Source organism: Oryza sativa, chromosome 3 (genome assembly GCF_034140825.1).
Source record: "Oryza sativa Japonica Group chromosome 3, ASM3414082v1".
NCBI classification, from domain to species: Eukaryota; Viridiplantae; Streptophyta; class Magnoliopsida; order Poales; family Poaceae; genus Oryza; species Oryza sativa.
In genome coordinates this window covers 27,064,671-27,091,563 of record NC_089037.1, presented here as the reverse complement: position 1 = coordinate 27,091,563, position 26,893 = coordinate 27,064,671, and the positions used below count along the sequence as shown (strand labels likewise).

Here is a 26,893-nt window from a genome sequence, read left to right as displayed (position 1 = left end):
TAGAATAAATATATTAAAAATATATAAAAAGAGAAATAATTACATTGGGACTTTAAAGAATGAGGGCTTTCTGGACTTTCTGATTTCATATTAGCGCGTATGAGACGAATTAAAAATAACTTATTTCGAGGCGAACGATGTGCTTAATTCTCCCATTAGTGTAGAAGTAATATATTTATTTTGCCCGTCTCTAAGGGCTTGTTTAGTTCCCAAACAAAATTTTTCACGCTGTCGCATCGAATGTTTGGATACATGCATGGAGTATTAAATGTAGAAAAAAAAACCAATTACACAATTCGCCAGGAAATTGCGAGACGAATCTTTTAAGCCTAATTACGCCATGATTTGATAATATGATGCTATAGTAAATATTTGCTAATAATGGATTAATTAGGCTTAATAAATTCGTCTCGCAGTTTTCTATTGGAATCTTTAATTTATTTGTTACTAGACTACATTTAATACTTCAAATGTGTGTCCGTATATTCGATGTGACATGCAGGGGTAAAATTTTTTTGGCAACTAAACCGCCACGGAATAACCAAAGAGCAGAGTAGTAGTAAAATACATCCGCGTTTGCTGTCATCGATCCCGGCCGGCCTTTAATTTTACTCGCACGGGCGGCAGACGGCGGTCGGCCGGCCGAGCGTCTCGAGTTCTCGCCGCCGGTGCTGACCGGGGGCCAACCAGCCAGCCAGCCTCCTCCTCCTCCTCATGCGGTGCCAACAGCGTACGTTACCAACCGACGGGAGAGGCAGTCGATGCCGATGGACGACACGCCATTTGGCATTGCATGCAGAGGCACACAGACGCGGCAGCAGCAGAAGAGCTCAGCTTAGCATCGCAGCAGAGGCAGAGGCTGCAGGCAGGCACGCAGGCAGCTACAAATGCAGTTGTTGCAGTGTCTAGCAAAGAGATTCCTTTGACCGCTCTCCAGTCGAGCCGAGCCTCACGTAGTACGTACGTACTCCTCGTCTCCTCCTCTGTCCTCTTGCGTCGTCGTCGTCGTCATCAACCTCTCGATCAACAGCTTTTAGCTATCTCCATCTCCCAGCCATGGCCACCACCACCACCACCATCTCTCTGCTGTGCGCTGTGGCTGTGGCTGTGGCTGTGGCATCGATGGCTGCCACCACGGGGCGCAGCGCGTATTGTCCGGTTGCGCGGGGCAGCTTTTGCTCTGACCTACTCTGTATGCATTGGCATGTTTTCATGTCTAGCGTTTAATCGTTTATTTTATTTTATTTTTTAAAAAAAATAAATATAAAATACTATTTATGTTTTATTCTCTAATTATTATTATTATTATTGTTATAAGATTTTTAAATAAGACAAGTGGTTAAATATAAAATATAGGAACCCACAGCTACAATTAAAATGGGACAGAGTAAATAGCTTTCTCACACAGTTGTCACTACTGGAGTAACAATTTTTGTCCGGCTTTCTTCCCAGCAAACGAATGCTCTCGCTCGCTGGTGCAACGCATGCCTGCATGAATGCTCTCTGCTAGCTGCTGGTGCATTGCATCGGTGCGAGCGCAATAAACCCCATGTTAATTGGCGCCTCCTCCTCTCACCCTTGCTTTGTTCTCTTCTTCCTTGACTGTTATCTCTCGAGTATAAACAGAGGCCGGCCAGAGCGCTGCTGTGGATTTACTTTTTAGCTGCGGCAAGATAAGGCACGGAGTAAAGGTGATCTTCCTTCTCGAATTAATTGGTGTGACCAAAATGTATATTAATTGATGTACGTACGAAAATTGATAATAATTGTTGATGATCAACACACACACACACTTCTTGCATATATGAATGGTCGAAAGATAGCTGAGACAGTACAACCACGCTGCAAAAGAGAGAAAAAACCATCCGACAGATCCACCATAGCCATAGAGCCAAGATGAGAACTTCTAATAACAGTATAAGTGATCCAAGGGTTTCTATTTATTTATTCTATTACTTAAGTAGATTGTGCTGCAAAATTAAAAGGGTAAAATTATTTTTCTATACTATTGGATGGTATCAATTCTGTAAATTCGAGCATATAGTAAAATAACATAGACAACGACAGCCACTGCTAGTCCATGCGTACCGCCACCGTGAACATATGACTTAGTGGTAATTAGGCACTAAAACACGAAATTACTATAATATAATTTTTATTTTGTGACATATTCATAAATTATGTTTATTATATACTACCTTTATATCATATTGTAAAAATCCTCAAAATTAAGGCTCCTTTTCTAGGAGCTTCTTACACTATTCTGAAAATCTCTCTCTCCCCTAAAACAATTCAGATTTTCCACTCAATTACAAATCTCAGTGATTATATAATTTAAAAATAAACTAGTAGCCAGCTACTTATCGGAATTAATTAATCTCTATATTCTCATCAGCCAGATAATCACCAACTATTTATTAGAATTAATTTCCAATTCACTTAAACAGTGGCCAAAGTTTTTAAAGAACCGCTGCACAAGTCTCCACAACCACATATATACTTTGTGATTCCCCGTACTTTGCTGCGAAAATTACTAAGCAATTCTCAATATATTTTTTCGGCAAAAGCTAGAAGTAATTCAATCAAGAGGGAAATAAGAAGTTGCAGCCCAAGAAAAATGAAAATGGTCTAAATGAGCCTTTCTTGTTTGTTATAGCTCCAAATCTTAGATCCATGGTAGATTTGAGGTCTATATGACAAAATATAGTGGCTTAAAATTTTAAAATTCATCCAAAATATGAACAAAATAATTTAACTATATGCTATCAACATAGTCCTGGATTTAGAGCCATAAATCTTGGATTCAAAATTGTGCCAAATAGAATCTCAATATGTTGTATCTCCTCTCAATATTTACCAAGGACTAACGGGTAACAGCGAGACAGCAATAGAGACAAGTAGACATGTAGTAGTACATATATCAGAAATTACAGAAAGCCAGCATGATTGGGATAACGAATTCTTTAATTTCTTCGTTATCCCACCAATTAGACCATCTGTTTTTTTTAACCAATAAGATATATCTAATGCTAGCTGCTAATAACCTGCACGCCCAGGAATTTCACAGGCTTTCAGTTACATAAACCAGTTTAATTCGTGAAGGCCTGGTTGGTAGAGGTCTAAAAGTGGTAGAGGGTGAGCAATGACAACAAAACCAACACAGCAGCAAAAAAAGGCTGCAATTTTAGGGTGTATTTAGTTCACGTCAAAATTAGAAGTTTGATTGAAATTGGAACGATGTGACAAAAAAGTTGGAAGTTTGTGTGTGTAGGAAAATTTTGATATGATGAAAAAATTGAAAGTTTAAAGAAAAAGTTGGGAACTAAACCAGGCCTTAGAGTGTGTTTAGTTCCACGCTAAAATTGAAATGATGTGACGAAAAAGTTAAAAGTTTGTATGTGTAGAAAAGTTCGATGCGACGGTAAAGTTGGAAGTTTGAAGAGCAAACTTTAAATCTAAACAAGGCCTTAATTAAGAGCCAAGTGACCAAGCGTCCAAGCCTCTCTGTGCCTTGTAAACAGACAGAATAAAACAAGATGAATCACTGTATCGTACGTACGTCTAGTCGCCTGCTTAGCATCACGCAGGCCTCTCTGCTGGCCTCTGCACTGTTCATCAGAAGCAGAGCTACAGAAAGCCAAATTTCGCTCTAGATATCATCAGCTGCACGTTGTCCTGTACTGTATTCGCATTCGATCATAGGGATAAAATCGAAGTGTGTGACACATCTTACTGCAGAAAGATTGTACAAATATTTGTACCTTCCGTGTGGCCACCCCGTCATTTCATTTCATTTGTTTTTTTTGTGGGGCGTTTTTTTTTAGCCGTAGATAGTACTCCATCTGTCCCATTTTAAGTGTAACTATGAGTTTCCATATCCAACTTTGATCGTCCGTCTTATTTAAAAAAAAATTTAAAAAAAATTAAAAACATAAGTCACGATAAAATATTATTCATATTTTATCATCTCATAGAAAAAAATACTAATTATAAAAAAAATTTAAATACGACGGACGACTAAAGTTAGGCACGGAAATTCATACTTTTGGATCTTAACTTTACAGAAAGAAGGGATTTGCCTCCCCCAGTCCCTAGTAGGGTTCACAAAACCGTTCCCAGCTTGAACTGCTCCCGATCAAGCATGTCCGTTTTGTGAAAATTGCTAAAAAAAATAATATGAAAACCAGTGAAATTTAGACTAAATGAGTCAAAAGTTTAAATTTTCATTTGGATTTTTTAACTCGACCACTGTTTACTAAGTAGCTTGTCAGCTCAAATTGATTCAAACCTTGAAATTTCACAAATATATATCAAGCGGTTTTTATCGGTTTTGTGAACCACGACCGCCATGTTAATTAGGGGCCGATCAAATAGAGGAAAGTAGCTTAGGTTTGGTAGAGGTTGAGAACGGAAGAAAGAGGATGATAATTAAATATGATGTATTCAGATTGGAATTATAAGACTTTTAGGGTATAATTTACTAGCAGTATTTACTAAAAAAAATTCAAATGTAGATTTGTTTGAACAATGACAATGGAACGAGATGAAGCGCTGGCACATGTTGAGAGGATTTGAAAGTCATCTTGGGAAAAGGGCCGGAACAAAGAATTGGATGCTACCAAATTAACTTGATATATCCTAGCTGGTGATTTAGTTAACATATGTAAAGGCAATCGCATCATCACAACAAATTGTAGAAGGAGAATGAATCGTATAGAGGATCATATATGTAATCAACCGACGAGTTTGCTAACCTGCATACAATGAACGTTTTCTTTTTTGACAACAATAAACCAACGGCCGGAAGATACGCTTACATGGTATACACATATAGAAACGTATCAAATCTGTTGTATTTTTAGATGAAGTTCTGATGCAAATGAATTCTTGAAGAAATATGTAATGTAATATAGCTTAAGGGGAATGCTAGATTTTAGATGTCCAAATCTGAATCACCTGCCTCCTGAGTCATGCCTCGCCTTCCAACATCCAACCAAGAGAGAGCGAGACCACGGAGGCAAGAAGAGAGGGGAGAAGTAGCAGACAGGGATTATATGCGATGTTGGCGACGACTACGAGCTCCCCGCTAATCCCTTCATCTTCCCTATCACTGACGACACCCGACTCCAGTAGAGGACGCGTGGATTAAGTTAAGTTAGAATTTCATGATCGGAGTTGGGGGAGGTGGAAGAGGATGGTTTTTTTCGGACTTAGAGGGATGGTTAGGGAGGTAGCAAACCGACAATGAGCGATGGATAATGGCAGGCGATGAGAACAAAGGTGGTGCAACTGAAGTCGCGGTGATGAAGGAGGAGGATGGACAGGGTCAGTGGTAGGCTAGTAGGAGAATCAGATCTGGAGCGGTTGGGGCAACAGGTATGTCTTGGCAGCATGAGCCGTTGGAAACAAGGAATACAAGCAAAGGCGACGACATTGCGCCCCCTATAAATTAGGGAGTAGGAGCAAGGTGATTGGAAAGGAGGGAGGCCAATCGGGCAGGGCTCACTAGTGAGCCCAGATGGTAAGGAGGCGGTAGTGACCTCAATTCAATAAAAGGCAAAGAGAAAAGATAAGGTGAAGAGGAAGAGTCTTCACGAATTTCAATGCAATTCTAGCCAATTAAAAAATCCATTGAAATTTGTGGCATTTTCATGACTGAAAACTTCACCCGGTAGTTTTCTAAGGTTGTCCCTAGGTTAAATATGGCGCTTGATCTAACACCATCGATTAGCTAACACACATCAACCATGCAAGTATATATGCAACACATGAACAAAATTAACAATTCACCTGCCGATCGAGAATGATACGGATATATATATACCCGCGTAGTCTGTAGGACGTACGGTAGGAGTACGTGCCATAGCTAGCTGCATATGCTACCCTAGACGACCTGCCAGATTCCATGAGAACACAGCTGCTAAGCATGCTAGCCACTCACATGCATCGCCAACTCTTCGCCGCGAGCGCATGGCATGGCGGCGTGACCTGATGCGTGTGCATGCATGCGTGATCGTCGAGCTCACTTGGGAGCGGCGGGGCCCCGGCGCTTGGCGGCGAGCGCGAGCATGGAGCCGGCGAGCTGGCTCACGGCGGTGGCGAGCCCGGCCATGCACTGCTCGCCGGCCTCGCGCCGCGCCTGCCGCGCCCGCCCGCGCCGCTCCTCCGCGGCCACCACCTCCCTGTGCCGCCGCTCCTCCGAGGCCTCGCGGTTCTCCAGCGCCACCGACAGGATCGCGGCGCACCGCCCGATCGCGCCGCCCAGGCCGCCGTCGTCGTCGGAGCTCTCGTCGGCGCCATGATGAGCGTACTCGTCGTCGTCGTCGTCGTGTTCTTGGTGACCCTGCCTTCCTGTCGTCGCTGGTGGCGTGCTGCCCCCCGGTGGCTCGTTGTCCAGCGACGGCCGCCTCCTCTTCCTCTCCGGCGACCCCGAGCTGCAGTTCGCCGTCGCCTCTGGTTAACCAAGCAACCGTACAAAAATGTCCATCAGCACAAGATAAATGGCACTTGAGAGAGAGAGAGAGAGAGAGAGAGAGAGAGAGTACCGAGAGGTCGGGGCAGGAGTTGAGCGAGAGGAGAGGCCTGCATGGCCATGGCCGGGACGTCGGCGAGGCCGCCGGAGCCGGACGACGAAGCGCCGGCCAAGAACACGGCGCCTCCGCCGCCGCCGCCGGAGCTCATCGGCCGCCTCTCCACGACCTCGCCCATGGCGTCGTATATCTCGCGCAGGAGGTTGGCCGGGAGGCCCTTCTCCTTCCGCTCCGTCCTGCCCATCACCCAGTAGCTCTCCGCCGGCCCGCCGCCACCGCCGCCGCCGGCGGCGGCGAGCTCGTGCGCGCGCACCTTCTTGTAGTCCCGCATGAGGTTGTCCCACCGGTCGTTGCACTGGTTCTGGCTGCGCCGGCAGCCGCGGCGCCAGCAGTAGTCCTCCACCCACCGCCACCGCGCCAGCCCCTGGTCCGCCGCCGGCCGCCTGCCGTCGCTCACCCTCTTCTTGGCCTCCACCAGGAGCATCGTCTCCGGCAGCGTCCAGTTCCCCCTCCGGTACTCCCTCGCCGCCGCCGCCATCGCGCTGCCGGCGGTGGAGGCCGCCATGGCGGCGTTCATGGTTTCCTCATCCTCTTCTTGGCCCAGAAGCACATCGGCGTCCATGGCTAGCGAGCTACTTTTTCTGCTTTGTTGTGTGTGGCTGTGTGGTAGTGAGCACTAGCTAGTGAAAGCCCAGGATTCAGGAGGCACACTAACTAGCTAGCTAGCTTAGATATTTGGGAATGGTGATCAATAGCATGGTGAGATCTCACACTTACACATGCATCAGAAAAGTTGAAAGTTTGTGTGTAGTAAATTCCGATGTAACGGAAAAGTTGAAGGTTCGAAGAAAAAAAGTTGGAATCTAAACAGAGCCATAGTGGGAAAATGTAATGTACTTCAAGCTACTCTAGGGTACATCTCCACCATCTAGCATGTTCTATCTTTTTTTTCTTGTATTACAGTCTAAATGGTTTTAAAAAAATTCTGTAAATATAGCTCATTAGGTTAGATATCCCTCCTTAAATACGCAAGATCAAATTTTACACCTGGAAAAACTAAATCATATAAATCCGATTGTAAATATGACCGCGCACTTGGCATACGCAGTTTGATTTGTTTTTCCTCTGTGCTTGTAAATGAAAACTAATCTTAATTTTTTTATGGAGGGATGTATAACACAAATAATCTATATTGTGTATATTTGTTATTATTAAATGTTTGTGGATTACTAGTAGAAAGGAAAAAAAAACAAGGCTTAAATAGACTGCATGATTGTATGGATAGAATAAAGCAATGTCCTATTGCTAGTACTAGTAATAACTACTTCATGCATGCACAATCAATTAATCCCAGGGTATATAGTTAATGCTAGTAAGGGAAGACAGCAGTGTACCATTGCTAGTAATAACAACTTCTTGCATGCATAATTAATTAATCACAGGGTATATAGTAAATGTTAGCAAGAATGTACTAAATGAGTGGACATGTGAGAACTGAGAAGAAAAGGAGCATCTAGCTGTTTGGTTCTTATGCATTGCCTTTCTCATCACTCCCCCTTTTGTTGGCTTTTTTGACTTGATGTGGTGGGGGTGTATTAGGGTTTGACTATCTTGTTCCCTATTAGCTTCCCGTGCATACGTGAGGAGTTTAAGGTCAAGAAAACAGGGGTGATCAACTTCATGGTCAAGGACTCAAGGGTTGCATATTTGAATGTTTAACTTAAATTGTCTCAACAAAAAAAAAATAGCAGGCTATAGTTAGTTAACAATGGCCCTTAGCTTTGTATGACTTGTTCACCTTAATTTAGTAATTAAACTAAGTATCCATACAAAGCAACAATCATTTGGTGAGTCAGTGAGGGGGCCAGTATGATGCATGAGCAAGGCCACCATGTTAGCACATAATAAGTGCCATCTTTGGCAATGTGTGAGGATGCGTGGATGGCTAAATTAACATGAATCTTGGGGGGAGCAAATGTACCGCAGGCCTCACAGGCATCACATGGCGGGTGGTGGCAGAGAAAAAGGCTGGACAAAGGAAGGAAGGGGCTGACCGGCGTAGAGGGTTTTGCAGCTAGCTAGCCACCAGCTCCAAGGACCTTTAGGTGCATGTGATGATGTGAATATATACGTGGAATTATGAAAAGATATGCTGTAATCTCTTTATCTTGGTCATTTAAATTAACACAAAACTTATTTTACTAATAGAGCATGGTAAAACGTACATTCAAGAGAATAGGTTATCAGATCGACACCAAAGCTATCGGTGCTAACCATTAATGTGTCGGCACCAACTACCCTAGCATCGACACTTAGTACACCTAAAGCTAGTAACGTGTCCAAATGTCAATGTCAAGATAATTTAGAGGTACGTATGCAGTGTCTATGTTAGGGCCATCAGCGGTGAAGCTGTTCCGTATTAATAAACTTGATACTCCCTCCGGCTTCATTTTAATTGACGCTTTGGACAATGACACGCTCTATAAGATATACCTTTGACCTTATTTTTCTATTATAATATATACAATAAATAAATGCATGTTTACTTTTATTATAGTGTTTTGAAAGACAAATCTATATATTTTTTCTAGTTTCTTTAAACTTAATATTTTTAAAGTTATTGGTGGTCAAAGTTATAAAAGTTTAACCTCAACCTTGTCTAAAACGTCAATTAATATAGAAGCAGAGGGAGTTACTAGGTGTCAGTGGTGGCGCAATATGCGGTTGGTGCTGACCTTTGGGTATATTTCTAATTTGGAGGGACTATCTTGTAACATAAATTGTAAAAAAATACCAAAGATATGTGTGCATGTATCTGGTGAAAATGATAGATGGCGTCACCCTGATTAAAAGGGTCAAAATTATTATTGTACATGTTCTTCAAGTTAGGATGATAGCTACTCCCTCCGTTTCACAATATAAGTCATTCGAGTATTTTCCACATTCATAATGATGTTAATGAATCTAGATATAGATGTTAATGAATCTATATAGATATATATGTCTGGATTCATTAATATCAATATGAATGTGGCAAATGCTAGAATGACTTACATCATATGAAACGGAGGAAGTATATCGTAATGCTCGATCGGTTTAATAAGCAGCTATATAGCTATATATACATGGAGCATTGACTTCTAAAAATAATAAATTAAATAAAATGGATCATTGCAAATGCCCATACATATTAGCATGTTCGTTCGGTTTGCTATCAGCAAGTTTAGAGCCTCAATCGTCTGCAAGCTAAAAAAGAGGTCAGCGCAAGGGATATGTAGGATCACCTATAAATTTGTCGACAAATTTTCTTTTAAAAATTTGACAAATTTAATTATAGTACAATTGTGATGTAATTATACTGCAACTTACATGTAACTTGTATGTAACTTTCAAAAAAAATCTCTCCGTAACATGCTATTTCGGTGAAATGGATCGAGGTCATGAGAACGAATCATTTCATATGTGTGCATTCTGTGATTTTTTTCCTTCCTCACTTGCACAAATCTTGAAACAAATTTAATGTTTCAAAATTATGTGAAAGTTATACATATAAGTTACACTATAGTCACATACAAGTTATAGTGTAATTACATGCAAAATATAGTATAATTACACTACGATTGTAATATAATTACATCTGTCAAATTATTAGGAGAAAATTTGTCACAGATATATAGCAAAATTGATTTCAATTTATTTATTGTCCTAGTTAATCTTACACTAAATTAGAAGGTATGATAAATTAAATTGCTACCCTCATGAATTACATCCTAATCATCTTTCAGAAACAAGCACTAAAATTTCTTGTAAGGAGTACTAGTACTAATATGAATGTATTGATGAAAAGTAACGAGATGAAAAACATCTCTAAAATTCTTTGCATTATGAGAACAAGTATTTTGACAAAAAAAATTAAATACCAAAAAGAGAAGAAAATTGAATCAGAGAACATTAAAGATGATTAGTGTGTTAATATAATCCCTTCGTTTCATATTATAAGACTCTTTGATTAAGTTTATAAAGTTTATCGAGAAATTTAATAACATATATAACATCAAATTATTTCATTGAATATATTTTGATAATATTTTTTTAAAAAATATTATTATATTTTTCTATAAAAGTCAATGTGTCTTATAGTATGAAACGAAAGAGTACAAATAGAGTAATATTTACGGATGAAATTTAATTCAAAGGAATATAAATAGTTTATTAGAAGTACTGGGTTGATAGTTAGCTTCTAAGAATATAGAAAAACTGCTTTTTTTTATTTTTTTGGCTTCTAGTTTATTTTCTTGAGTTTATTAATTAGCTATAGATTCTTAGAATTTAGATGCAAATTTGAACTATTTGAAGAAGCTAAAGATTCTTAAGAGAAGCTGCAGCTGCTCAGCTAAATAGAGCCTTAATTTATTTGTGAGTAAAGTGTATTGGCGGTCCTTAAACTTGTATGGTTGTGTCATATAGGTCCTTAAACTCTCAAAATACATATTCAGGTCTTATAATTTGTCAAAGTGTATCATTTAGGTCCCAAATTGACCCATCCCCTCTAGGATCCTACGTGGCATTGATGTGGCAATGCCACATGGACGTGACGTGACGTGTCCGTACACTTTACTCTTTATTTGTGCTCAAACCAGCCGATTCTTATCCTTTCTTGCTTCTATGCAAAGTGATATCTGACAGCTCGACCATGAACCACAATATATCTCGGGTGAAATTTCTCTTTTAATAACTTTTTCAACAAGTTTTTGCCAATGCCGGTGACCAACTTCGATCATAGTCAGGTGATAGTGATCATAATCACCTATGAAGTGATAAGAAAGTAAGGAATATATAAAAGCATATTTAGGAACCATGTGGTAGTTATGACAAGATATATTTGTTGACATCAATTAATTTATAATCAAGCACCGAAGCACGAACCGTATGTGCATAAAGTAGCAGGCTCTTGATGTTTCTAATATTTTTTACGAGTCAGAAAGTAGTATAATACATTATATGTCAATCCTGAACTGTTGACAAAAAACATTACGAAGCTACCATGATAATTCTAACCGATAATAGCGGCTATAATACACTATAAACCTTAATCCTTGTGCCAAAATTTTACCATACAAAATAGATAAAATCCAAAATATACCATTGACAAACATCAAATTCCAAAAAATACTATCGATAAGTACGAGTTCCATAAAATACCATTGTACAAGCGAATATGTCCTAGAAATGCCATTATCGTTAGGATTCCTTTAGTAGCTTTCAGTGTTATATGATGAACAGTATATTTAACGACGCGGGATGGACGGAACCCTAACGACGATGGCAATTCTAGAACAAAATCGCTTGTATGATGGTATTTTGTGGAACTTGTACTCGTCGATAGCTTTTTTAGATTGGGTGTTTGTTAATGATATTTTTTGGATTTTCTCTACAAAATAAAACAACTTGAGACCTTATTATTTTGCCTATGCTTATACTTGTATAAATCAAAATTTAAACAAATTCAATTTTTAAATTTAATTGTTTTTATTATAGGTTATTTTACAACTTTATTCACTATGAACACACATAAATAATTTCGTTACTCTCATAAATATTTTTTATTATTTATTAATAAACGATTTAGATAAACACATAAATATCTTTTTATTATTTATTAATAAATAAAGCGATTTAGATAAGCGAAGTCCCTGCAGTATCCCAACCGGTGCCCCCCACAAACCAAGCAGGCCACCAGTCACTGACAGCCGTGGCAGCCGAGGCGGGCCCACTCTAACACCAACAGCTCGCGGGTATCCTCGGGCAGCGTAGCGCAAGCATTTTCTCCGCCAGCGAGCAAAAAAAAAAAGAAGAAGAAAAAATCCACCGATCTGGACTCGACTCGACGGTCGACGCCACCCCCCACCGGCCGGCCCCGTCTCGCCGTCGCCGCCGTCGTCTCCGCCACCCAAAACCCTAGCCCTGCAGCCTCCCCTCCGCAGCTCGCCCCCTCTCCTCGCCATGGCCACCAACGGCAGCTCCCCGGTACGACGACGACCCGGGATGTTTCTGGGACTTTTTCCCCCGATTTCCGGCGATTCTTATGAGAGTTTTTTTTTCTTTTTTGGGTTGCAGAGGGCGAGGGAGACTGAGAGCAGCCTGGAGAAGGTGAAGCGGCAGCTCTCGTCGGGGTCCGGGCGGTACCTGCTGCAGGGGCCACTGCTGAAGCGATCTGAGACGGTATGGTCTCGCCGGTCGTATTTCGTGAGCGGGTGTGATGGGATTGTATGGGGGGTGTTTATTAGGCGAGGTTTTTGGTGATAGGTTTGATCTATGAGGTTTTTCTGGTGTTGAATGGTTCGATTTGAGTCTGCCCTTGAGAATTCTTGTGTGCGAGTATTAGGGATTTTGATGTGTGGTTGGTTGGTGGTAGGAGAAATTATGGTTCGATTATGTGTGTAGCTATTCTGTTCGATTTCTTGGAATGATTTTTGTTGAAGTGATAGGGAGTATGTGAGATTTGGTGAGTAAGAGCTAGGAGCATCGCATTGACCTTTGTCGGTGGCATCGTCCAAGTAACCATGTTGTGGTATTTGAGTCTAGTGTGATAGACTAGAGAGAAAGGGGAAGCCAGGTGAATCTTATTCCAAGGGTAGAATGAACTTTATTTTGAGATAAACATAAGTCATAGGGCGCCTGCCGTTGATACATTGGTGCACACGAATTTGCTACTGACCAGGAAAATACAATCTAGTGAATCGACTAGGACCAATTCTGTTCAAACAAATGCAATCAGTGGAAACTAGCAAACATAGTTTGTTCTGAAATGTGAAAATCACGGCAGCAATCTAACCTCTTCGATTTTTTTCCGTCGTACAGTTGAGGAAATGGAATGAGAGATGGGTAATTTTAGACCCTACTTCAGGAAAGATGGAATACAAGTATGGAGAACTTTGAAAGTTTTGTGACTAAATACCAATTAAATTCCTGCTATTTTCTCTGTACTCATTTTTTTCCCTTGTTGCAGAATTCGGAGAAATGAAACTGCCATTAAAGGAACCATTATATTTGATGCTTCAAGCACTATTACCTTGTCCCCTGTAAATTTCCAGTAAGATTATCTACTGTATATAAACTTTTCTTGGTATGGTATTTCGAAGTTTGAACTAACTACTGCTCAAATTCTTACAGAGGGATGCCAAAGTATGATGGCTGCTGTTTCTGTATCCTTTACACTTGCTCAATGTTTTTTTAAGGAGTGTATATGCTTTTAGTTTTTAGTGTTCCTTGACTTCAGATAGACATTGGAACTCCTCAAAAAAAGGATTACTTTCTTTGTGCTGAAACTCCTGGTGCTGCAAAGGCTTGGGTATCTACGTTGCTGTAAGCTTTCTGATCCATGACTTGTCAAATATTGTCATACTCCCAGATTGCTGCCCACTGCCAGTCATTTACAAATGCTAATTCCTAAACATTACTGCAAACACACATACTCCAATATGAACGGGCAAATGAATGCGATGTATTTTCTCTCTCTCTGAAAAAGGTGTAGGCAGGAGAATTGCTACCACTCTATCTTGGGCTGATATTATCTATTTTAAACAGTGCAACACAATTAGTACTACAAGCGCATAAAGAAGCAGTGAATTCTTTGGCTGGGAACGGCTCTCCTGCCACGTTAGGTACAGTTGCTACAGCAGTTGCTAATGCCAACGCTACTGCTTTGGAGGCTACCAAGGAGATAGAAGCAGCAATGAAAGTTTCAATGAGGGCAGCTCTTGGGTTGGGTGCAAACAATCCAAAGGAAGGTCAACTTGATGATTTAACCATCATGAAGGTATGCATTCTTTTCTCAGCGAAGATAGATTCTCTCATCTAAAATCTTGTTTCATATTGCAAGTGGTCTTGCTCTTCTAGATAATCTTTACTTTGCTGCTTTCAAATATTTTCTGTGATAACATTTCTATTTTATTAGTTTTAAATCGTATGGTGTCCCATCTCTACCTATGAAGCAGACCACACTCTAGTATTCGCACTTGGTACTGATTTCATACAGGGCATTACGAACTGCAGACAATATTCCTACATGCTTTACATCGTTGCTGTCAACCTGTGCTAGTGTAATATTAGGTTGGTTGCCTCAGGCTAGATTGCCAGATTAATATATTATGTATAAACTTGGTGCAAATTTATGCCACAGAACATACCTGGTTAATTATAAGTAGATGAGATTTGGCTTTTATTGGGAGTCTGAAAATTGTTGTAATATTGTATGACATAAATTTACACTGTTTGGTATGATTTGTTCAACAATGTTTTCCATTTCTAAACATTTTAGATGGTTACATCTTTGCTTATTAGGTTTCAATTTTCATGCATGTGCTGCTAGGCACATGGTTGGGTATCTTTGATTTTATTCATGAGCATTATTTTGTCAATTTTCTACTTTTCATATTCCTCAGGAGACTCTTCGGGTGAAAGATGAGGAGTTGCAGAATTTGGCCAAGGATATTCGTGCTCGGGATGCTACAATTAAGGAAATAGCAAATAAATTAACAGAGACTGCAGAGGCTGCGGAAGCTGCTGCTTCTGCAGCCCATACGATGGATGAACAGAGAAGACTTCTATGTTCGGAGATCGAGCGCCTAAGACAAGCAATGGAAAGACAAATGGAACAATCCATGCTCAAGGTAAATAGTTATATTTAATATCTGAATTTCGAATGCTCTGAATTCTCATGCTCCAAATGGTCTATGGATATTACAGCTAAGACAATCTGAAGAAAAGGTAATTAGCTTGAGTAAAGAGAAGGACCAATTGCTGAAGGAAAGAGATGCTGCACTTCAGGAGGCTCATATGTGGCGCACTGAGCTAGGGAAAGCTAGAGAGCAAGCAGTAATACAAGAAGCAACTATTGCCAGAGCAGATGAGAAGGTAAGGGCATCTGAAGCAGATGCTGCAGCTCGGATAAAGGAAGCTGCTGAAAAGTTACATGCTGTTGAGAAAGAAAAAGAGGAGCTTCTATCCCTTGTTGGTATTCTTCAATCACAAGTCCAGAGGTTTGTCTTGTTTTATGTGTTCTGCATTTACTGAGTTAAAAGAGAAATTTATATAAGAGATGGAAGCATCTCACGAGTTATGCATTACAACATTGTCATTGACCTAAACACGAACCTACTGATGCAGAGAGCAAAGCAGCACGAAGCAGGTATGCGAAGAGAGATCTGAATCATGCTCCGGCACCGATAACTCCCCTCCCTTGACAAAGCACGTCGATGCATCAGATGACGATGTCGACAAAGCTTGTGTGAGTGACTCAAGATCTGTCCTAGTTTCCAATGATAACACTGAAGTCCAACTGGCCGTGGATGGGGTCGACATCCGTCCTATCGGTGATGCGGAGTGGGGTAGTTTCCAGCAGTCGGAAGCATTGATCGCCGATGTGCGGGAGGTCTCCCCAGAATCAGAAGGCGGCAGCTTGGATATCCCTGTGGTCAACCCCCCACCAGTGAGCGATCATATCCAGGGAGGCGCAACCCACCCCTGAAGGCCTGGAGCCAAATACATTCTGGGATTGTTGTGATTATTGAGGATAACCGACTGGGATTTGAATCCTTTCGAGAATTGCTGTGGCAGGAGTTCGCACCGGTGCCTGGTTGTATGTTCATTGTATTAAAACTATACGACTCAAATAAAAGATAGCGGTGGCTTGTGTGTGTAAATTGTTCGGTTCAAGCTCTCTTTTGTTACATTCTGACTTCAATGCATTAAAGTAGTAGTAACTGTTAAAACGGCAGATTAGCAGTGTGAATGTGAGATCTTGTCAACTTGGTCACATTGCTGTCACGGTTTCCCTTTACACGGAACATCAGCAACTCCAAACAAGGACTGTAAAAACTGGTCCGCGAGCTCGCCAGAATACTACTACAAAACTTACAAGATCAACTTACAATGGGGGCACGCATTGCAATTACAATATCAAAACCTTACGTTTCAGTGGATAAGAAAGCAAGCAATTGGTAAACCTAGTAACATAATAACTAAACTTGCACACTCCACGGCACGCCGAACCATCAACCAGCCATCACCACCTGAACTTCTGAACTTTCTAGTCCCGGGACTCAACGCCGTTGGGTCCTCTCGGGCTACCGGCACTGCTGTGCTGCTCATACTCCTGGCTTGGGAAAACATCAGACTGCAAACTCGTCGAGATGTTATTCGCATGAAGCCATGTCAACTCCCACAAGCTGTCGCCCCCAATGGTGCTCCTCTTTGCGAGGATCCCCCTGTTCTTCATCGCAATTAGAATGTTCTTGAGCAGCTCAGGGATCAGCTCTTGCAGCTTGTCGCTGCGCTTGCCACGGACCTTGATCTTGATGTACTTCTCCATCCGGCTGAGGACTCCTAGCCACAACTTGCAGAAGCTGCTTAGCCCAAAAAGATCTGGCAGTAGTTGCAGATAGACCTTCGCGACTAGTTTCATGGCGAGCACAAGGGATCCTTCCATGTTCCTGTAGTCCTTCTGCGAGTGATTCTGGCTGATCTCTAGTAAGTCATCCAGCAGCGCGAATATGACGAGATCGAAAGCATGTGACCATGTGGAGCTCTGAAGGCACACCCCTTCTGTTGCTGTTAGGCATCGCTGAAGCGAAGTTAGCGCGTGATTTCTCACCTCCTCTCTCTGATCCAAACTCAACTTTTTCAGTGCTTGCAGCAATTTGAGCCACATCTCCCTGATTGCTTCCAACACTTTGTCAGTTTCCTCGCCTGTCCCTTTTGTCTCTTGTGACCATCGGGCAAGACTATTGGCTGAATCAGCCATCAGATCCAGGGCACGAATGGATCTGTCAATTAGACCAACCCTGGATTCAGCAAACTGCCGTGACGCTTCGATACAGAAAGCATAATTTGATAGTGAAAGGTGAGCACCCTCGGACATGATATACATGATAGCCTCAAAGCCTACTTCTGAAGCATCAGGGTGTCGAGCTGTAATGGAGAGCAGTAACACTACAGTTCTCCAGCCCATTTGTGATTTTACGTGTCCAGCATTTGCTTTGACAAGGCGTGCAACCTCCTGAGTGATGTTTTCACAGTATGCATCTGCTACACGCGCATCCAGCTTGAGAACTAATTGCAATGACCTCAGCAGCTCATCCGCAAGGTTCTCTTTATATGGTAATAACCTCTGGCATATGCGCAGAAGTCCAAAAATAGCTTTCTCCACAAGAGCACATGGCATAACTGTTGACTGAACTATGTTGGCAATATGCTCATAAACTCCTTGCCAGAGAAGCACAATTCGGTCTCGGTTGTTAAGCGTAATTGCGATTAGCAGTTCCAGACAGAATACAGCTGTGTCCTCATCATCTGGTGAGCTGGCAACCTTTTGAGGTCGTCCTGCAGCCCAAATCAGTGCCCTAGCAAGTTGTAATAGTGAATCAGGTTGCAAGAATTTGCTCTCTGTAAATATACTATCTATTCGGCATTTCTGAATCGTCTGTAGAGTTCTCTGATGGGCAGCAAGTTGCTGCTCAGTGGGCTGTGACCTTGGTTCTTCGCTGTCAAGTGACAGCAGCTGACTAAATCTCCCCATAAGTCCAGAGGATTTCCGAGGCGTACCCATAACTGGAATATGAGATGTGGAAATTGAGCTATGAGTAGGCTTTCCTTGGACAGTTTCAGCAGAAACTTCTGAATCATCAGCTGCATCACTAGCAACACGGGCAGGAAGAAGGCCTAACTTATGCAGCCTCAATATGCAATCCAAAACATTCCTCCAGCCAGTACGTATGTAGTCCCCATATCTATTAGCTATGGTAAACAATGTCTCAGTTGCCAATCTAGCCTTCAGGTCATCCCCAAAGGCAGTAACTGGTTCCTCAACCAAAGAGGTGTTTAAAAGAGTGGTGAATTTGCAGAGAGAAACGACAAGATCATCCAAAACATCTTCAAGATGATGAAATGCTGAGATTTTTGCGACACCCAAGAAGCCATCCACACAGGCCAACAGAACTTCTTCATGTTCCGAATGATCAAACACCACTGCAATGGCAGCAATAGTAGGACCAGACATGATAGCAAACATATCATGATCCAGAAAGGGCTGAGAATCACCAACTATATACAGAGATGTTGACTTCGACTTCCGCATTAAATCTATCCAGCGGCTGGGAGACATTTCAAAATATCCCATACCCTGCTCTGGTGTGGTCTTAATCTCATTTCGGCATATGGAGTGGTATAGTTCAGACAGCATCTCACGCGGAAGGTCACTACCCCCATTTATGTTCCTGTTGTTCTTGATGAAGTCCTCCTCAGTCATTTTCTTCTTTACTTGCATGTTATGCTGATCAGTGTTCAGCATTATAATTGAGTAAGCAAGCACTAAAGCAGTGTCCTTGTTTGCGAAAGCCTGTGGGGACTGCTCATAGTATCTGTCTGAGAAAGCCTCAAGAACCCTCTGTATCTTCTGAGATTCTCCAGGCAGACGAAATGTCTCCAAAAATAGTCTCAGAGCTGTATCAAGGTTCATCTCCTGGAAGTCAAAGGTTTGAGCAAACTCATGAAGCACCTGAACACAAAACTCATCATGATTGCCTAGAAAGTCTCCTACAAGATTCTTGTCCAAACCAGCTGTATAGCGGAAAAAACAAGCCACACTTTGGGGATCAAGCTTCTCAGGCAACAAATGAGTGCCTTGAAGAAATTCCAGACCCTTCTTTGGGTCTCTGTTGAAGTGATCAGCACCAATCATTAGTCTTCTTTTGACATACTTTCTTTGACGGACAAACTTCACCCAATGCTGAGGATCTGAAAAATTCTCACACTTAACAGTCCAGAAGGGAGTGTATTCATCAAGCTCCACAGGCAGGAGCTCAGGGCGTGAAGTAGCATTCCCAATCCGATCAGCCATCCCTTGGATCACAGAGATCAGACCTTCCAGAGCAAGAATGTGCATGGAAGACAATGGGCAGTTAATAGGAAATGCACTCTTTGACAGAAGATTTGCAAGTTCCTCAAAAATATTCCTGCAGGTTATGTCACAGTCCAGATTGGCATACATCTCCACCATGAAATTCTTTTGTCGACAAAAATCAACAAGAGCTTCCATTGCAACCTCCTGCTGATGATATGTTGCTCCGAATCGGGGTTGTGCAAGCCTTAGGATTATACAAGAAAAGAATGCCTCAAGCTGCAATTTGAGCTCAGTCCGGAGATGATGATAAAGATTTAGCACAATGCTGCACACCATTGAAAGGATAAGTGGGCTCATGGACAACCCAAACTGCATTAGGTTTCGGAAAAGCTCATCTTGAACTAATGACAGCAATTTTGGGTGCTTACGAATTGAAGATCCACCAAGCTCAATTGCTGAATTGATCAACTTCAGAGCAAACAATGGCAGATCTTCATCAACTCCAATTTGCTCGACAACATTGAGGAGGGAGCAGAGGAAATGAAAAATCTCCACCATGCATGGGATCCCGTAAGGCTCCACAACAATGCCACTGCCATCTGCAGAATTCTCATCAGATGTAACTGCCTCAGATGCATAGCTCCCATTGCCATTTTCCATTTGTCCAATCCCAAAAGGATGGTTTTTATCCATGCCACCCATCTGCACAAGTAGCATACAAAAAGCACTAGGTAAACCTGCGCCATGTTGTAAACATGATAGGGAAATTAATACAAATGTGTTTTGTAAGACTTTTATGGACCCTTTCAGCACTAAAATTTTATTTTACCTGGACATAACTTGAGATGGATTCATTAATAGTAGTACAAAAGTAGCCAAATTTTTCACCTTACCATAAATCCAAACACATGATTGGGCTGAAGGTTTTTCTGTGTACTCTTAATCACTACATATCTTTAATGTTGACAACCTTCTAGACGGCCTTTCACTAAAACAGTTGACAGGCACTAAAAAAGGCCACCTTTACGACTTTGTTTTGCTCAACAAAAAGACTTGGCAACACAGCATGCAAGATACAGCGGGTGAGCTAAAAGATGCAAGGTAACCAGAAGTGTCCAAGCAAAACCATTTAGGCTGAGCATGGCTGTGTCATTGAGGTTGTAGAAGTGCTGGTGATAACAAGGCCCTTATGATTATGGTGTTAGATCACCATGTCTGCATTCATAAATTAAAACACCATTGGGACTAGGGATTAAAAAAAAGTAAAAAGAAAACAGCAGAAAGCAATTATCCCAACCAGATTATGGAATAAAATAATGGATACCAGGTCTTGTGTCAAACTTAAATAAAGTTGAAACAACATAATTTGGTATTTGTCAGAAACTTTAACATTTCATCATGCACAAGTTCTGTTTGTGCACATCAAGTGTGTCCCTTCAGATAAGGGTAGGAAATCTATGGTGAGATGAGAAAAACTACTATTTTATACTTCCAGTGAGGTAGTGGATATCTCTAATTCTCTTCGTGGAGCTAGGTTTATCCCTATGACCTCCAATTCGTTTCAAGATCTCCTGATTCCAATCAGTTCCATGCTAAACGCAATAAAAAATATGGTAATTTGTTGGGAACTTGGACTGTTCAAACATTATTTATTGTTACTGTTTCTGAGTAAGTGGTTCCCAAGTGAGGAACTACTGTTTTGAGCTTACAAACTACAAATTCTCTGTCAAATTTGCAAATGAAGAGTTGAGAAGCATATCAGTTGGTTAGAAACAGGCATAGCAGAATAGTGACTAAAATCTTGGGATAAACATGCACATTGCAGACCTCAGCAACAACATAGTGCATCGCATAAAAACATACCACACTTGCACGACAGTTTCGAGGTATTGAAACTGAATATTGGAAAAGAAGTCACTGACATTTATCAAAGTAACCATCAAGTACATGGTCCTGATTTCAAAACATCACCAGCCTCAACAATCCAGTTTTAAAACTGGTTCCTGAGGGAGAACAAACTGGAAACTGGGTTTGGAAGGAACAGGGAAACATCGATAGACCCACTTTTTGAATAAATGATTATAAAACCAACTGAATACGGCCTACTTTAAAGGAGAATTTTGAGGATGGATTGAACAGAAGATATTGGTGCAGTGAAAACAAAACATGGTTGTTTTCCGAGTTCGAAAAGAAAATAATAAAGCAGTCACACATGCAGGTAGCCAGATAGTGTTATCGGATTCAGCATGTTTGCGCATTCTATTTTACAAAATGCAGGGGAAAGGGAAAAAGGAAAAAAAAAACTTCCACTATTTCTAAAACCTACCAAACGTGTCATACCAATATTCATTTGAGCAGGCCAGCACAGCATAGTGAAGTGAGGTTCATTTAATCACATACTCCCTCCGTCCCTAAATATAAGGGATTTTGGTTGGATGTGACATATCCTAGTATAACGAATCTGGACAGAAGCCTGTTCGGATTCGCTGTACTAAATATGCCACGTCCAACCAAAATCCCTTATATTTAGGGACAGAGGAAGTAATTCTTAGCGCATGTATCAGTTTCTAGACATCAAAATAGCATTGCAGTGTTAGATGCAAACTCAAATATTCAGTTCAGCACATTGCTGAACCAGCCACATGGAATTCATCCATTAAGTCATACTAGTTGGCATTAAATCCTTGTGTGTAGCCCCTATGAAATTCATGGGTACAACACAAACTCAAATAACGTGTGGAGTTTATTGCTGTTTGTAATGTTTGTAAAACTAATGAATGATCGCATTCACATGATTAGTACTAGCTATTAATAGCAAAGCAAAATTTGCTCATTACCTCTGGTTTGACGGAACCGTCAGGCCCATCACCACTCCCAATCTGCGGGAGGCGGGCGAAGACACATCGGATGAGCTCGTGCATCGCGTGCCACGAGAATCGCTGCAGGAGCTCGCCCTTGGCGCCGGCCTGGTGGACGACACGGAAGCACGTGTTGACGGCAGTGCAGACGTGCTGGTCCCCGAGGGCGGGGGCGGCGGGTGCGCGCAGGCAGGCGAGCAGCGCCTGCAGCATCCGCATCAGCACGGCCTCCTCGGCGGCGGCCTCGGCCCCGGCCTCGAACCGGCAGCTGGCGACGGCGTCCACGACCTCCCGCAGCGCGGCGCCCGTGAGGGACGGGCCCATGAGCGCCATCACCTCGTGGAGCGCGGCCAGCGACGCCGAGGTGACCGCGGCGCCGGCGTCCTCGGAGCGGACCGCGTCGAGGAAGGGCCGCAGCACCGCGCCCGCGGGCGCGGCGGCGGCGGAGGGGGAGAAGACGAGGCGGCGCAGCGCCTTGAGGGAGGAGACGAGCGGGTGGTCCGCCGCGGCGTCGTCGGCGGCGGCGCGCGGGTGGCGGAGGCTGCGGCGCATGACGGCCAGCACGGCGCTGGCCTCGGCGGAGATCGCGCAGGCGAGGCCGGCCGCGTCGCCGCCATCCCCCGCGGCGGCTGCGGAATGAGGTGGCTCCTCCGCGATGGGGTCGATCCCGGCGGCGCCCGGCAGCCTTGGCCGCCCCATTCCGCTTCCCCCCCGCGGCGACTAGGCTAGGCGGCGCCGCAGCATAGCGGATCTGGGCGGCGGATCGGGCGAGGAGGAGGAGTAGTGGCCGAGTGGTGGGAGGAGACGGCGAGGTTGGGAGGAGGGGGTGTGAGTTCGTGCCCGTCGTGCGTGCGTGCCTGGCTTTTCGCTCGTGGCCGCTTTAATTTTTCCGCCGCGCCGCGCCGTGCTGGCTGGGGTTGGGGGAAGGAGAAGGAAGCAGGAGTAGCGTAGTGCTGGTTGCAAGGGGAGGTCGCGAATCGCGATGGACTTTTCGGGGTGGGCGTCAAAGCCGTCAAGGGGCCCCCGTGTTTTGGGCTCGAGTTCGGTGGCGAGGCAACTGGCTGCGTAGTTTGCGTTGCGGCTGAGCCAGCCAGCAGCAGCCAGCAGCGAGCGAGCAAGCGTCGAGGGGCACAAGACTGCACGAGTACTTGGGCCGGATGGCACTTGCGACTAGAAAACTCGTATCGAGAGTGATAAGAATAAGGCATTAAGGCCCTGCTCTATTCATTAACTCTAAACTTTAACTTTCTTATTTTCTTTGAGCACGTTTTTTAAACGATTAAATGGTGGGTTTTTTTTTTCTAAAACAGTTTCTATATAGAAGTTGTTTTAAAAAGCAAATAAATCTATTTTTCAAATTTATAATAGTTAATACTTAATTAATAATGTGCTAATGAGGTTTCTCGTTTATGTGCAATAAAATTTTGTCTCCAAATCTGGAGATCGAACTGGGCCTAAGAAAGTGAAAATAACGCAACACAATAAATTGAATACTCAGGACACTAGTGCATATAGGAACGGAACTAACCAACCGTATCCGAATCAACCGACTTAAACAATCAATATCGGAAGGACGAGAGAGAGAGTCCGAGAAGGAAAGGCACATGAAATAATAAACCAATTCTAACACGCCTATAGTCGCAACGTCATTAGGACAAACATGAAGATTGGATCGTAACTTGGTAATTTGGTGAGGAGTGAAGAAGGAAGGTCTTTGGTGAAGATGTTAGCATACTATGCAAAAATATGCACATGAAGAACTCGAACTGCACCAACATCTGAGCACTCACGAATAAAGTGGAGATTAAACTCAGCATGTTTGGTGTGTGTGATGTTGTACTGGATTGGATGGATTGGACGAGTGGTTCACTGACATTATCACTGTAGACAAGAGTAGCCTCGATAGGAGGAACGTAGAGCCCACGCAAGTGCTTACAAAGCCAATTGGTCTCAGCAACAGCCCTGTACTCAACCTCAGCACTAAAACGAGAGACAATATTTTGACGCTTCGAAGATCATGAAACCAAGTTGTCGCCAAAAAAAAGACGATATATCCAAAAGTGGATTTCATGGTATCAAGGAAACTAACCTAATCAACATTAGAATAAGCAATTAAATTAGTCGAAGAAGAGTGTTTGATATGTAGACCACAATCTAGAGTGCCTCTAACATAGCGCATAATACATTTCATCACAGCAAGATGAGGCTCACGGGGATTTTGCATATGAAGATAAACCTGTTGCATAGCATAAGAGATATCAGGTCTAGTTGAATGTGAGATATTGTAGAGTGTCATCCAAACTGCGAAAGTCGGTCGAATCAGAGCAATAGGAGCACCATCAAGAGAAGACAATTTAGCATTAGTGTCGACCAGAGTAGTGCATGGCTTGCAATTAGACAACTTAGCTCATTCAAGAATCTTAAGACTATACTGTAGTTGACTCAAGAAAAGACTAGAGGACTGATGAGTGATGTCAATGCTGAGGAAGTGATGAAGCGAGCCAAGATCCTTCATTGAGAATTCTAACTGAAGCAGGCATGCAGAGGACGCTGTAAGCACAATGTCATCGACATACAACAACAGATATACCAAATTAGTGCCCTGTCTGTAGATGAGTAGAGAAGTGTCGGACTTAGCCTCAATGAAACCAATCGAGAGTAGGAAGTTGGCGAAGCGACTATACCAAGCACGCGGGCCTGTTTAACTGTTTAAGTCCATAGAGAGACTTGTTCAGGCGACAGACCATGTCCGAGAAACTAGAGTCAAGGAAACCTAGCAGGTGAATGCAATAAACAGCTTCTTGAAGTATGCCATGAAGAAAATCATTTTTGACATCGAGATGGCGAACAAGCTAATCACGAAAAACTGCGATACCAATAATAGTGAGAATAGTTACCAGTTTGACCACTGGACTAAAAGTATCATTATAGTCAATACATGGACGTTGTGTGAAGTCGCGTAGTACCCAACACGCGTTATATCGATCCAGACTGCAGTTAGACTTAAGTTTGTTCTCGAAATCCACTAGACTTAAGTCATGCGGTGTTTGATGAGTATTCATTTCTATTTGCCAAGAGGCATAATGTTTACACTTGTGCTACTAACAGGATTTCTCGGCATCTACGTACTATCAATACGACGTCACGACAGCTAGGGCCTCCTCCCCAGTTTTCCAGCATGGTTGGCAACCGGGGGCCACTTGCCTTCCCCACTAGGCCTAGGTCGGCCTCCTCCTTTTTCCCTGTCAGGCCATTCATAGTGCACTGATATGGCATTCAGCCCAAGTCGGCCAAATCAAAGATTCCATGCCACATATGCTTCTCCTGTGACCAAATGAAGAACTAGGAGCCAAAATAGGTCACCCGTTCCTCGTCGGAGATTGTTAGGGAGGGGAGAGGAAATCCTCGCTTGGCTGTCGTCCCGAGATAGTTCGTTGCCTCCAACGCGGGAGTCGGGAGAGACGGCGACCGGAGTTGGGAACGACATACCGGGAGGTCATAGTCAATGCCTAATCTACGTTTGCCGAGCTCCACCGCTGCTGCTTAAACCCTCGCCGACCGTCGCTCTCACCGCCGGCAGATCCGTTGAGGAGAGGGAGGGGAGCGACACCCGCTTAGAGAAGGAGGGCCGCCGCTAAATTTGCTCCGCCGGTGGGAGAAGAAGAGCGGGCGAGGGGGGGTTGCCACCGTGCCCCCGCTCCGCGCCGCGCTGTACCGAGGAACTTACTACCGTCCCTCCCCGCGGAGCCGCCGCCAAACTTCAGATCGGGTGAGCTCGGTGGTGGTTTTTAGCCCCGTCAGCCGCGGCTTCCCGCTGGCCGCCGCGCCATCGCTGCTTGGGCCGCCCATCGCCCTCGCCCTTGCGGAGCCCGTCATCGCTGCTTTGTGTATTCCATGGACCATGCCGCAGTGGAAGGAGAAGAGTGCGTGGGTTGAGGAGAGAGGGAGAGGGGCAAAAGTGTCGGTTGTTGAGGGGAGAGGGGAAAAAGCCAAGAAAAAGATCTCCTTTATTGTTGTGGACCCCACTTAAGACTACATAGCACTGTGAAACTTGTGGCTAATATTATTCTTGAGTGGTCCTGGGCCTAGGTGGCATCTGAGGTATGGCAATATGTGTTGCCGCACTGCTAATGCCCTCAAGGCGCCTTTGCATCTAGGCTGCCCTCCCCTAGGCCTTCACCCATGTTAGTGCTCGAGTCCTCGATGTGGCGTAGGCAATTAGCATATATATCTGTCTGCATACTAACCCGGAAGATAGCCTTCACCATGTGGCAGCAAACACCAGTCGGATTAGCGGATGAGCAGTACAAGTACAATTTCCGAACGTTTTGTGTGGTATCACGCAAACCAGCGACGCCCGGGCCTGCGGCGGCTAGCAAGAGAAGGAGAGAGAGGGGCACCATTACGATGAGTAGGATGAGGTAGCAATACAATTCCAATTAGAGTGGAGAAAGTTCGCTGGTTACAAGAATTGAATGGAGACTAGTTTGTCACACATACAGTACCCAACAGATAGTTTGTCACACATGATTGAATGGAGTAGTAGTTTGCAACACATACAGTACCCAACAGTGTCTGTCACATATACCGTGCCCAACAGAATC

At 43.2% G+C, this 26,893-nt stretch overlaps 3 protein-coding genes across 3 annotated transcripts; 1 reads left to right on the top strand and 2 right to left on the bottom strand.

The window, feature by feature from the left end:
- Positions 1-5,760: 5,760 nt before the first annotated feature.
- On the bottom strand, positions 5,761-7,248 carry LOC107277135 (trihelix transcription factor ASR3). Its single transcript, XM_026023876.2, has 2 exons — positions 6,546-7,248; positions 5,761-6,453 (listed from the first exon to the last, which is right to left on the bottom strand). Exons 1-2 carry the CDS (start codon positions 7,150-7,152, stop codon positions 6,023-6,025), a joined length of 1,038 nt encoding a protein of 345 aa, XP_025879661.1. The 5' UTR covers positions 7,153-7,248; the 3' UTR covers positions 5,761-6,022.
- A 5,133-nt stretch (positions 7,249-12,381) lies between these two features.
- On the top strand, positions 12,382-16,234 carry LOC4333661 (uncharacterized). Its single transcript, XM_015775316.3, has 10 exons — positions 12,382-12,557; positions 12,648-12,752; positions 13,392-13,453; positions 13,540-13,623; positions 13,704-13,735; positions 13,814-13,895; positions 14,118-14,349; positions 14,975-15,202; positions 15,279-15,571; positions 15,699-16,234. The coding sequence occupies exons 1-10, from the start codon at positions 12,534-12,536 to the stop codon at positions 16,057-16,059; spliced, it is 1,503 nt and encodes a 500-aa protein (XP_015630802.1). The 5' UTR covers positions 12,382-12,533; the 3' UTR covers positions 16,060-16,234.
- Positions 16,235-16,310: 76 nt separating this feature from the next.
- LOC9271296 (ARF guanine-nucleotide exchange factor GNOM) lies at positions 16,311-23,250 on the bottom strand. Its single transcript, XM_015775315.3, has 2 exons — positions 22,269-23,250; positions 16,311-20,133 (listed from the first exon to the last, which is right to left on the bottom strand). The coding sequence occupies exons 1-2, from the start codon at positions 22,986-22,988 to the stop codon at positions 16,621-16,623; spliced, it is 4,233 nt and encodes a 1,410-aa protein (XP_015630801.1). The 5' UTR covers positions 22,989-23,250; the 3' UTR covers positions 16,311-16,620.
- Between the last annotated feature and the right edge of the window lie 3,643 nt (positions 23,251-26,893).